The following is a 12,538-nucleotide window of genomic DNA, read 5'->3' on the forward strand; positions in this document are numbered from 1 at the left end:
TTGGTGGAAAAAATAAAAAGGAAATGACAAGAACCTTGAATCTTATGAAAATTATGTAATTTTTTTCATAATTAAAATTCAATTTTGAATCTAAATTTAAAACATTGATTGCAGCAATCATGATAATCAGATTTTGATGTTTTTTTTAATGCGTCAAAATTCATTGTTAACGTTTGTTTCAAGTTTATGGGTGTGGACAATGTGGACAACAACAATACAAATGTTCAACAAATTACAAATTAATTAATTAAGCTATTGAACAACTACTTTGATCCGTAGTGGTGGTTGTTAATGCTGAATCCGATCGATTTTTTTGTCGTTCTTTTTTATGATCACCATCGCCATTTTTCATATTACTATTATCGATATTATCACTTTGGCTTACAGAATTTCCATTCAATTTATCATTATTATCCGTATCATTCAATGATAATGTCATATTTGATTTCGGACGACGTCCATACAATCCGATATCATAGAAAATATTGATACCATTCAACATATTACGATTCATACTGGCATGATTCGAAGATATTGTAATTGCATGAAAACTTTTATCACAGTCGGCCATTATAATGTGACGACGATTACGTGAATCACCACTATTACTAATATTACTGATGAAAATGGCCACGGAATCTACACAAATGAAACGCCAACGTTCAATTTCACCACCAGTATAATATTGATAATTAGCTGAATTATGATATTCATTTTTTCTCGCCTTCAATAGATAATCATTCATTTGTTGTTGTAATTCTTTCAATGAATTATTTATGGATACAATATTTTTACATTGAAGATAAATTGGTGCCGATGGTTTCCAATTGATTATATCGGAAATATTTTCATTACAGCTATCATAATTATTTGGTAGATATGGTTTCAAGTAACAAAGTCTAATTATTCGTACAAAATCACCTGTATTTCGAGCAAATGTCATTTCACCCGAATCGATTGAGGTCACTAAAAAAAAGATGGTGAAATTGAATGAGAAAAAAACAAGGTGTAAACATCATGTAATCAGAAAAAAAATCACATACTTGATTTAATTTTTATATCGATGGAACTAAAATTTAGAAATTTATATTGAGAATTTTTCGTCATCCACATAGTCGCTTTATCAATAATATCGGTCTGTGTTTCAAATCGTGGATATTTGATGAATCCACCACCAGATATACAACGTGGAACAAAATCAATGATACCGATCAGCTCTTTTGGAATCTGTGTGGATATCTCATTATCATATTCACAAATTGGTTTCCATACATAGAAAACACGTATCATGTTGACAATATGTCCATTGGGAATTTTTCCACCCACTTGTATCGGTTCATCCGAAACATTCAGATGATTTTCTTTATTATAATAACACGGAAATGTTATTACATTCAATATACGGCCATGTATTTGTTTACTGATTATATCACCATTAATTCGTTTAGTGATTTCTTGAATTTTCTCTAAACATTCTTTTGGTTCACTATGATTATGATGATGATGATGGCTACTACTGCTACTACTACCACCACTGCTATTTTCAATACTTAATGTTCGACGCAATTTTCTACGAAATTCAGCCGTTTTTTTCACTTTTTTATGTTCATTATTATTATTGTGATTGTGATTAACAATATCATCGACTGTAATTTTTTGTGGCCAATAATCTTTGATAGCAATTGTTGGTGGTGGTAAAATTAACATTAATGGAAAATATGGCTGTTTTGTCATCCAAACACGTAATAACGCGACAATATATCGGCCATTAAAAATTTGTTCAAAATTTTGTGTCATTGTATTTCCTTCACAATAAAGATTCATAAACAATTCATCATTTAATGGCCATTTTGAAAATTGCATCACACGTTTGCGTGTAATTTCACCATTCTCTGAAAAACTAATCGATATTTTTGCATATAATGTTTCACAATTAATAATTGTCCATATTGGCTGGCCAGGTGTAAGACGATCACGATGACGATATTGTGGTAATTGTAGTAACCATTCATTCACTTTGTTCACAATATCTCTGTTTAATGGCAAAAAAATAAATAATAACAAAAATCATTGATTTCAAATCGATTTAGAAATTGTAAATTCAAAAATCGGCTTTTCTCAACACTTACTTATAGGTAGCCGTTTTTAAACATGATCCATTTGGATCATATTTATATGTACTACAAAAATCGACAAACGTTAGCCAATAATTTCGATTACCATGATGATTATATTTCAATTCAAATTCTTCATCGAAAACAATAACTTGATCAAAATTTGCTTGCCGTTTAAGTAGACGATCAAGTTTGAGCTTTTTCATTACCGAATAACTAATTTTGGACATTTTCAAAATCACAAAAGATTTTTCGTTTTTTTCGCGAAAATTGGATGATGATGATGAACAAAAAAGTCGAATGGAAATTTTTTCTGAATATATCAGGATAATGAATGAATGAATAAATGAAAAAAACAACTTGACAAACAAACAATGAAAATTAGCAACAAGACGACAAGACGATACTCATATAAAATTCAAATTAAGTTGCCACGACTAGATTTAGTTGTTTTTTTTGGGTTTTGGTTGTTTGTTTGTTTTTTTTCGCCGATTCCAGAATTTCATTTCAATTGCCGTTGTTGTTGGTTGTCGCTGATCATTTGGTTAACAGTCGTATTTGGCTTGGTTTTTGCTACCTTTTTTTAGTTGGTGTAGTAGTCATTCTTTTTTTTTCATTTTGGTTGACGATTATAGCATTTACAAAAAATTGACTTTTTTTCATTTTTTCCATTTCATTTCATTTTGCTTGTTGTTATTGTTGTCGTTTTTTGGGATCAACCTGCCTCTGCCCTATATATATATAAAAAAAAATATCAATCATGAATCATTGTCTGGGTGATCATTCTATGGATCGTTGTCATCATCATCATGACCAAATACTGTGATGACAAAAAAAAAGAAAGAATTGCATTTCACTATTACTTACGTTAGTTTTTTTTTATATTTTCTTACTTTCTCTCTCTCTCTCTCTCTTTCAGAATCAAGAACTTTTTTTTTCTTCTCGATATAATGGTTTTTTTTATTTCTATGAATGTAAGTTTTATCGTTGTGCAGTAAAAAGTGAAAAAAACAAAAAGAAAAGAAAAACATTCTGGTATCCAATGGATACAAACAACGAACAAACTAAGCTAAGATGACTGACAATCACCATTTTTTTTTTTTTTTTGGTTCTTTGTTTTACTCTCATTATATCAAAGAGAAAGAGAAAATTCCTGATTTGTTCTTATTATTAGTTTATTTTTATTTCATTTTTTTTATGCTTGAATCGATTTACCATGATGACGATGACGATGATGATGATGAACTTAGTGTTTTCTTGGGCTCTATACACCAGTCATCATCTTCATCAGATTTATTATATTGAATGTCATATTTGTATGTTTATCTCAATTGTTTATGGATGATAATTATTATTATTAAAGTTTAAAGTTCACAAATTTAGGAATAGAAAAGGAATGTTTATATTTTTTTTTTTCTTTGAAAAACAAAATTTTAAATGGAAAAAAAATCTAAGGTCAACCAATGGGCAATCGCGAAGCTAGAAAAAAAAAGAAAAAAATTTCACAAATCAATCCATACAAACAAAAACATCCGAAAATGTCAAATCAATGAGTTGGGATGACTTTCAATTTTTATTTTGATTTTTGATCAATCGATTGGAAAATAGAAAACACACACACACACTCACGCATCAGATACAGATAACCCTAATCAATCAATCGAAAATAAATGTATGAAACACTTTTACCTTTTGAAATTCATTTAGAATCATCTCTCTCACGCACATTTTCTCATCAATTTAAAATTGTTTATTTTTAGTTAGCTAAACCGAAAAGAAAAACCAAACATTTCTACACTGACAATTACACAATCACAATTTAAAAAAAAAACATTTCAATCATAAACACACAAAAGGTGAAATCAATCAACCGATTTTTTAGCTAATCATCATCATCAAAAATGATTTGATTTGATTTGATTCAATGATGATTGTGTATTTGTTTCAAAAAAAAAAAAAAACTAATCGGTTCGAATTCGAAAAAAAATGTTTTTTTTTCACCATTCCCACACATCATTTATTGTCTCGTGTATTTACTATTTTTTTAAAAAAAAATCAGTGAAATTTTTAAAAGTGAAATTCAACAACAACAACATTAAAAAATGACAAAATTTTCATCCGATTTCAAAATATAATCATTTCCGTGTGAACTAAAAAAAAAAGAAATACATACTACAGCGAAAAGTGAAATAAAAACGAATCGATTTGCAATAATAATAAAAAAAAAATTGAATTGAATTTTCTACAAAGCAAATTTGATGGTCAAAAAATAAAAAAAAATGTTCACATTGAAATCTCATGGTAAGTTGAAAATGGAAAAAAAATTTAAATTTTTTCTTTCTACATTTTTTTTCGACAGACTAGTAGACGATTTTTTTTTTTTTTTGATTAAAATAAAAATTTTGTCTACAAACTCAGAAACAGGGTTCAAAATGCTAATCCATAACACACACACACACCGATTAAAGTTATTCGACCAAAAAAACAAAAAAATTTTTTTTTTTTTTTGTTCTTCCTGATTCACCATACAGACATATTGTTTTCTTTGAATCAATCGATTGATTTTGATCATCATAATTAAAATTCAGTTTCACACATTCAATAATCACAAGTTTTATGATGAAAAAAAATAACCAAACAAAAATATTTTCACAGTTTTCTTAATAATAATAATTATGTTGTTCGTGTGTGTGTGTGTGTGTGTGGGCAACGAAAACAATTTTGTTTTTCGTTATAAAAGTGTTAATCGTGTTAGATTTTGTACTTTTGAGAAAAAAAAATGTTACCTGTTAAAATAATTATTTTAATTATAATGATGATGATGGTGATGATGATCTTTATCGATAAATATCAATTAAACAAAAAATCAACAACAACAACAACAACCGTAATCATTTAATAAAAGTATCGACATTGAAGCATTATTATTTCAAAGTAAATGATAATATCCGGTGATTGACGTCAATAATTTTAATTCAATTTAACCTATCGATATCGTGATCGATGATGATGATGATCATAATGGTTTCATCTGATTATTGTAAATCATCAGAAAGAATTTCCTAATGCAATAATCATTGATCGATTTGTAATCTATCTATGGCATAAACACACACACACACACCATAATCAATCAATTCGTGATTTATCGATGAAAAAAAAATTTTTTTTCCTTTTAAATTAATTTGTCTTTGGAATAGTTCTCCGGTTAATAGTTGTGTGTGTGTGTGTTGGTGTTAAATATAACGGACCAACAGAGTGTGAAGAAAAACAAATTAAAAAAAAATTTAAACACAAAATACGAACATCGAGGAGGAGACATGTGATTTACACACGAGAGAAACAAGATTTCCGAAATAATAGTTTTGTGTTTTGGGGGCTAGTTAATATTTTACACATCACACAGACACAGACACAGACATCAAATATTTGACAAACAAGCACGTACTAATTCAAAAGAATGTGTAATGCAAGATGTGAAATGCATTGAGAAAAAGAGAAACAAAACAAATCAAAACAACAATCCTATGTATCTCATTCATTCTTTTGATGTGTGTGTGTTGTGTGTGTGTGTGTGTGCGCTTATGAACAAATGTAAAGAATGTTAAATCAATTCTGCTGATTAGAATGATTTTAATCATTCTTTCAAAATGTGTCATCATCACAGGATTTATAAAATCAATCAAACAATATTGCATTTTGATTGTTCGATCATCAATCATTAATGATCATTGTTCTTTTGATTTTATATTATGAAATCTGATATGATGTGATGGCATTTGATTTGATTTGATTTGATTCGATCGTCAACATTTGTTTGTTCGTTCGCAACCAATTTTCTTCATTTTTTGCTAATTCATTTTTCACATATGAATTTTTGGTTTTCTTCTATAAATAATAATAATCTTATCTAATCAAACAAAAAAAAACGAATTACATAATTTGACCCAATTTATTAGTGTGAATTCAAATTTCAAATTGGAAAATGAACGAATGAAAAAAAAAATTCATTTCATTTTATGATCGATTAATTGATTGAAAACACAATTTGAAGACATTTGATCTGTCAATTGATTTTTTTTCTGCTGTTCAAACATTGATGAGTGATGTTAATCAATATCGATATTTGTGATAAAATGTTTGCACTGTGCATCATCACTACCAATTCGACTACTACTATCAATCGTTCATCGAACAAATTCAAAGGATGATCATTTTTTTTTTGTTTGAAATCCGATCAATCAATAATTAACAAAAACCAACCAACAAACATATACAACGAATGCTCAACAAAAGAATATCTAAACTTATTGTTTTTCTGTTGATTAAAATTTCAACGTGAAGCTACAGTAAACAAAAAAAAATGCATAACATTTTAATTAAATTCATAAAAAGAGTTAAAAATTTCGGTAAGTTTAATGAATATGAAAATGAAAAAATTCAATTCTATTTCATGAATAATCTAAAAATGGATTTAAACAGGTGGATACTATTTTAAATTATTAAAAAACAAAACGAGAAAAAAATGCTATCCTTGAACTTGATTTTTTTAATTGGTGATGATGATGATGATGATTAAAAATCGATAAAAAAAACATCAACATTCACTAACGATGCTTAATTTGACATCATCGAAATGTTGTGTACTTGATTGCTTAATATTGGGATGAATGAAAAAAAATGAATTTTAATGAGGATGTGTTTAGAAAGTTCACATTATGACATTTTCATTGATTATTAATCCGAATCATCATCATCATCATCAATTATTAATCGTAGTCATGATCATCAATCAATCGTCCTTGAATTGATTTAGATTAATTGAATGAGCGAAAAAAATTAATCAATCAATTGATTGATTGAATTAGAATCAAATCTATTTTTGGGTGATTTGAATTTAGGAATAACCCTCCTATGACACCATTATATGATAAAATTTTCAATCTAATCTATATTTTTTTATCTGTAGGCGATTTTGATCTAAAAAAACAAATGAAACGTGAAAAAATGGATAAATTTTCACAATATGACCATTATCATTATCATCATCAGATAAATCTAAATCTAAATAATAACAACAACAATGAAATAAATATAAAAGATTTACCACCACCACCACCAACAGCAACAACAACAAAAACAACACCGAAATCATCATCAACATCAATGTTTGTCATAAAAAATTATTTTCTATCAGCCATTTGGTGTTGGCTCAAACAATTTCATGCAATCGGAATATTTTTTGCATTATGTTCAGTACTATTTTGGTCATTCAATGGTTTATCATATAAATTAAATCCACATTTACATGCATTAGAGATATTGATGATAAGGCAAGTATAGAAATTCAAAATTCAAATTACTTTTTTTTCAAAATTTTTCTATTTCATAAATGGCAGCCATGATCTTGACCTTTTTTTCCCTCTCAATTATTGTTTAAAAATTAATTGTACATGATTAGTTTAGCATTTAGTTAAATTGCTGCTAAAATAAGCATTTTGGAAAAAAATATATAGGTCAAGTTTTTAGCCGATTGTTTTGTTTTGTAAAATCACATGGTCATTAATTTATATTTATAATTTATAATAATTATAGCTCATTATTTGTATCGATTACATACCTGGGATTTATGTTTGCATTTTATGGTGTGAGATATCGAACAAAACAAACGAACAATAATCATAATAACAATTGGACCAAATCGAGTCGAATTGAACCATTTGATTGGTCATTACTATTTGGTGTACCCGGTGAACGAATCAGTTTGATTATGAGGTTAGTGAACATGAAACATTTTTGCACATTTGATGATGATTTAATTGATTCGGTTGAACAGATGTCTTTGCGGTACAATTTCATTGGCATGTTTTTATTCATCATATCGTTATATACCACTTGGCGATGCAACCACCATACGTTTTACATCGCCGGTTTTTATTGCAATATTTGCACATTTTATCGTTAATGAACCATTTGGATTGTTACAAATTGTCAACGCATTGACAACATTAATCGGTGTCATTTTGATTGGCCGTCCTAGTTTTATATTTGGTGGCAAAACATTATCATTAAATCGCGAAGCAGAATTGACATTCGAACTAAATGATACATTACCAATATGGCCAATAGAAAAAAGAGATTTATTACAACATAATCGATCCAGCGGTTTTGATCATTTGAATGTCATCAGTAGTTTATTCACTTCGGATCCATTAACATTGCCAGAAGAATTGAATGATGTTGTAACATCAACTATGTCTACACAACATTTACATTCATCAACATCAACACTATCATTAATCAATGATTGGTCATCAACATTGTTTGGTGTATTCTTATCATTAATTGCTGCCATATCGATCTCAATATCAATGATTTTTATGAGAAAAATACGTAAAACGCCACCACCATTGGTTATATTTTGGTTTTCATTATCCAATGTGATATTGGGTGCTGTTGGTCTTTGGATTATCGATGAATATCGCATGCCAATCGGTTTCGAATGTTGGCTATTGATAATAATGACAAGTAAAGAATTTTTTTTTTTTGGCTAAAAACATAAAATTCTAATTTACTTACCTTGATTTTTTAAAATCAGCTTTTTGCACTGGTTTAGATCAATTTTTCATCACATTGGCATTAAAAATGGAAAATGCTGGTGCCGTTGCCGTTATACAGGCATTATGTGTTGTATTAAGTTTCATATTTTCCATACTAATTCTACATGAACCATTATATTGGACATCAGCATTGGGTGGTACATTCATATTTTTTTCAGTTTTAGTTTTGGGTTTTTCAAAATTATTACAAGAAACCACTTATTCTGGTATTAAATCAACAATATTTGCCATCAATATATTGCATTCAAATTCGAAAAAATTTAATCTAGATGATACATATCGAAAATTATCCACGACAACATTATCAACATCATCATCATCATCACAAAGATCATCAAATAGTTTCGGTGATGGTATGAATAATAATAATATAAACAATTCGAATCATTGCTCATCATTCCATCGCTATTCACAACAATCATTACATTACCATCATCATCATCATCAATCATTTAATGAACCATATTTATTACGTGTTGCACCGATTCTTGGTGATAAACCACCATCATCATCATCATCATCATGTGGTATCTGTATTCAAAATACTGATCATTAACAATATCTAATCTGCCAATCCCGATAAAAGAATCTCTAAAGATCTCCAGAATCTTGAAGTTTCTTTCTTTATTTAAATTTTTGTACATTTTATAATAATAATTTGTAAATAATCAATCACAGTAATCATAGTTGACTTTTTGTTTTTGCAATTTATTTTTATTTTGTTAATTATTTTTAAATTTCAAAATTGAAATAAATAAGAAATAAACAAAATTCATACATATATGTGTAAGAGTAATGTCATTTATGAATGTGTATTTTGAGTATATATGGTGATTATAATCCGATAAAAAAAATGATGATGAACATTAAATGGAAACAAAAAAATGGCAAAAATTGCTAAGCTTGACAATTATGTGTGGTATTGCATTACTGAATGTGTGATGAGGCAATCTCCGGGCAATTTTAAAATGACAAATTCAAACGATGTCAATACCGCGATAACAAAGATGTTTATGTGTTTTGAGATATTGTTGTTGTTGTTGTTGTTTTAGAAAATAACAGAAAAAGAAAATTTAAGCTCATTCGTTACAAGGACATGACCACCGCCAACAACGCACACAAATGATGATGATCAATGAGAATCTAGGACAACAACAGCAAAAAAAACATTGAGAAATTGTGACAGAAAATATAACAGAGAGAATGGAATTTGAATAAAATCCAAAAAGACGAAAAAAGAATTGTGAGCGAAAGAATCATTAATTAATTTATCGTCGACTAGGACAAGTTGTAACAACAGTAAGCTGTGTACTTTCACTTCGTTTTGGTGGTGGTGGCGGTATTTTTGATCTTCCGATCATCTGATGATTTTGGCCTCCAACCGCTGTCATATTATAATTCGGTTGATGATGTATTGGCGATGTCATTGGCGTTGTTGTTGTTGATGATGCGGAGGAAATGTTTTCCATATTCATGATAATGGGACCATTGTCGGAAAATTGTACCGATTTCGGTTGATTATTAGCCATTTGATGATGATATGGTAATGGATGATAATGATTAGCCGTGGCCAAACTATATTGTTGTTGCTGTTGATGATGATGATTATAAGATTGATTATAATGATGGTTTGATGATGGTGGTGGTGGCGGTATTATATTTGGATATGAATTATCTGTTGGTGGTGGTGGTGGTGGCGGCAAATACGCTGAATCACGAAATCCTAGAACTTGACCAGGTGTAGCTGTTTGATCCTGTTGTAACATTTGTGCTACATGCCATTTTTTTTGCATTACACGTTCCATATTTTTAAGAAATAAATCTTCCGGTAAATGATATGGTACGTTATTGTCATTGTAGTTGCTGTTGTTGTTGCCAGCATAAATTGTATTGCTCGGACAATAATTTACAGGTGGTTGTTGTTGCTGCTGCTGCTGCTGATGACGTTGTATCATTTGTTGATGTTTTTGTAATAAATGTGGGGAAATGGACATGTAATGATTTTCTTGTTTCATTACTGCTGGCCTATTAATGGCTTGATGACAAGGTGAATTCGTTGGTGTAAAACTTGCATAATTCATTTGTTGTTGTTGTTGTGTGGGTGGTGGTGGTGGCGGTTGTTGTTGTGAATTATTGTAAATTTTCACTCTTGCTGGTGGTATATCATATTCAGTAAGTTTATTATTAGTAGAAATTCCAGTATCTGGAATGATAGAACAATGAGAATTACCAACAACAATGGGATGATTAGATGGATTAAAAGCCATATAATTTTGAGTTGTGGTGGTGGTGGTGGTGATTGGTTTTTGTTGATAAAATTGTTCATTCATAATATTTCCATTCATCATCATTGTATCAATTGGCCGAATACGTGGCGATGTTCCATATTTATCCCATGCTGAATGTTGATGCTGATTATAATCAACTGAATTATGACGTTGAAATTGTCTTCGATTATTGTTATTTAAAAAATTAGATTTCAATGTAACAAAACTAGTACTATCAGATGATGATGCAAAACTAGCTCTAGAATTTGGTGCATAAATTCGATTCTGTGGAAAGTTTACTGAATAATTATTATTGCCAACAACATCATTATAATTTCCACGAAAATTCATAAAATATGTAGAATTTTCCGACAAATCAGATAACCGACGAGCTAGACGTGTTTTCATTTGAGGTTGCGGTGTCATTGGCGGTAATGGCAATGATGCCATTGATGGCGGTTTTATCGGTTGTTTAGATTGGATAGGCGACACGGATTTTGGTATGGAATCCGGTGATTGTTGTTGTTGTTGTGATATTTCAGACATTTCAGGTGATGATGGTGGTGGTGGAAACGAAGCATTTAAAGATAATGTACTTTCCGCTTCTTTTAAAGGAGGCGGTGGTGGTGGTGGCGGAAGATCATCATCCGAATGATGATTATTGGTAATTGAATCGATAACTCCAGTTTGTTGATTATAAATTTGTGGATGATGTTGAGGCGATACTAAGGCCAATTTCGTTTTATTTCTTTGCGTTTCATCACTGGCTGTGGCAGTGGTTGATCGACGAAGTGTTCCCGATTTAAATGTTCCACGTTGAAATTGTTCCACTGGTTGACGATTGTTGTTGTTGATTGAATTATGCACATCATCGACATCACAACCATTAGTGTTGGAAATTACATCATCCACTCCAGTACCACTACTACCGCTAACTTCTAATAAAGCATCATCTGATTGTAATGCTAAATTACGTGTAGTATTTGTCAATGGTATTTTTGGTTGTATCATAACATTTGGTTTCCGTTTAATTGTACCAATTGGAAAATCCGCATCAAATGCATTATTCGATGTTACAGGTTGCTGTAAATGATGGTGATGATGATGATGAATATGATGATGAGGTGAAGTAATGTGATTAGGTTGAAGGTGATGATAATTTAAATGATGCGGATGATGATCATGTCCATTTGCGGTTGTAGTAGCAACAGAAGATCCTGATGATGATGATGATGAGGCAGTGGATGGTGTTGAAACAATACTACTTTGTTCCGACATGCATCCTGAACTAGATGATGCACTTGATGAACGAATTGATTCACTTCGTGGTACACGATTAGCACGCATTGTAATTGAACCGGAACGATGATGATTATGATGATGAATCCGATCATAATCAATGTTTGATTCTTCAACATAATTATAATTTGTACTATTTTGTTGCAAATCATTTGTTGAATCATTCAATGGAAAAGTTGTTATTTTTCTAGGTGAAACAAAAAAAATAAAAAATAAACAAATGAGTCAAACTTAAAAC

General features: G+C 29.8%; 3 protein-coding genes across 18 annotated transcripts in view; 1 reads left to right on the forward strand and 2 right to left on the reverse strand.

Annotated features, from left to right (window-relative positions):
* Window positions 1-111: 111 nt before the first annotated feature.
* On the reverse strand, window positions 112-9,152 carry LOC124499484 (uncharacterized). The gene is made up of 6 exons (XM_047063399.2): window positions 8,694-9,152; window positions 8,229-8,623; window positions 7,735-8,150; window positions 2,130-2,845; window positions 1,044-2,032; window positions 112-966 (listed from the first exon to the last, which is right to left on the reverse strand). The coding sequence occupies exons 4-6, from the start codon at window positions 2,342-2,344 to the stop codon at window positions 248-250; spliced, it is 1,923 nt and encodes a 640-aa protein (XP_046919355.2). The 5' UTR covers window positions 2,345-2,845; window positions 7,735-8,150; window positions 8,229-8,623; window positions 8,694-9,152; the 3' UTR covers window positions 112-247.
* LOC124500138 (uncharacterized) lies at window positions 5,651-9,518 on the forward strand. Its single transcript, XM_075735653.1, has 5 exons — window positions 5,651-6,523; window positions 7,084-7,447; window positions 7,710-7,889; window positions 7,951-8,642; window positions 8,713-9,518. Exons 1-5 carry the CDS (start codon window positions 6,478-6,480, stop codon window positions 9,288-9,290), a joined length of 1,860 nt encoding a protein of 619 aa, XP_075591768.1. The 5' UTR covers window positions 5,651-6,477; the 3' UTR covers window positions 9,291-9,518.
* The window catches only part of pico (ras-associated and pleckstrin homology domains-containing protein pico), a 36,361-nt gene continuing 33,249 nt past the window's right edge, over window positions 9,427-12,538 (reverse strand). For all 16 annotated transcript variants that reach the window (XM_075735638.1, XM_075735648.1, XM_075735643.1 and 13 more), the window contains one exon: window positions 9,427-12,487. In XM_075735638.1, the coding sequence (XP_075591753.1) occupies window positions 10,003-12,487 (2,485 nt within the window). In that variant the 3' untranslated portion in view covers window positions 9,427-10,002. The remainder of the gene's footprint in view (window positions 12,488-12,538) is intronic.

The sequence above is a fragment of the Dermatophagoides farinae genome, chromosome 2, assembly GCF_024713945.1.
Source record: "Dermatophagoides farinae isolate YC_2012a chromosome 2, ASM2471394v1, whole genome shotgun sequence".
Taxonomy (NCBI): Eukaryota; Metazoa; Arthropoda; class Arachnida; order Sarcoptiformes; family Pyroglyphidae; genus Dermatophagoides; species Dermatophagoides farinae.

Excerpts from the sequence above, each read along its gene's own strand:
- LOC124499484 (XM_047063399.2), bottom strand. The coding sequence starts at position 2,344 with ATGTCCAAAATTAGTTATTCGGTAATGAAAAAGCTCAAACTTGATCGT. Across the intron at positions 2,033-2,129 it reads TTAAAAACGGCTACCTATAA|AGATATTGTGAACAAAGTGA; the intron begins GTAAGTGTTGAG and ends GCCATTAAACAG. Across the intron at positions 967-1,043 it reads CGATATAAAAATTAAATCAA|TGACCTCAATCGATTCGGGT; the intron begins GTATGTGATTTT and ends TCTTTTTTTTAG.
- LOC124500138 (XM_075735653.1), top strand. The coding sequence starts at position 6,478 with ATGCATAACATTTTAATTAAATTCATAAAAAGAGTTAAAAATTTCG. Across the intron at positions 6,524-7,083 it reads AAAAAGAGTTAAAAATTTCG|GCGATTTTGATCTAAAAAAA; the intron begins GTAAGTTTAATG and ends TTTTATCTGTAG. Across the intron at positions 7,448-7,709 it reads TTAGAGATATTGATGATAAG|CTCATTATTTGTATCGATTA; the intron begins GCAAGTATAGAA and ends TAATAATTATAG.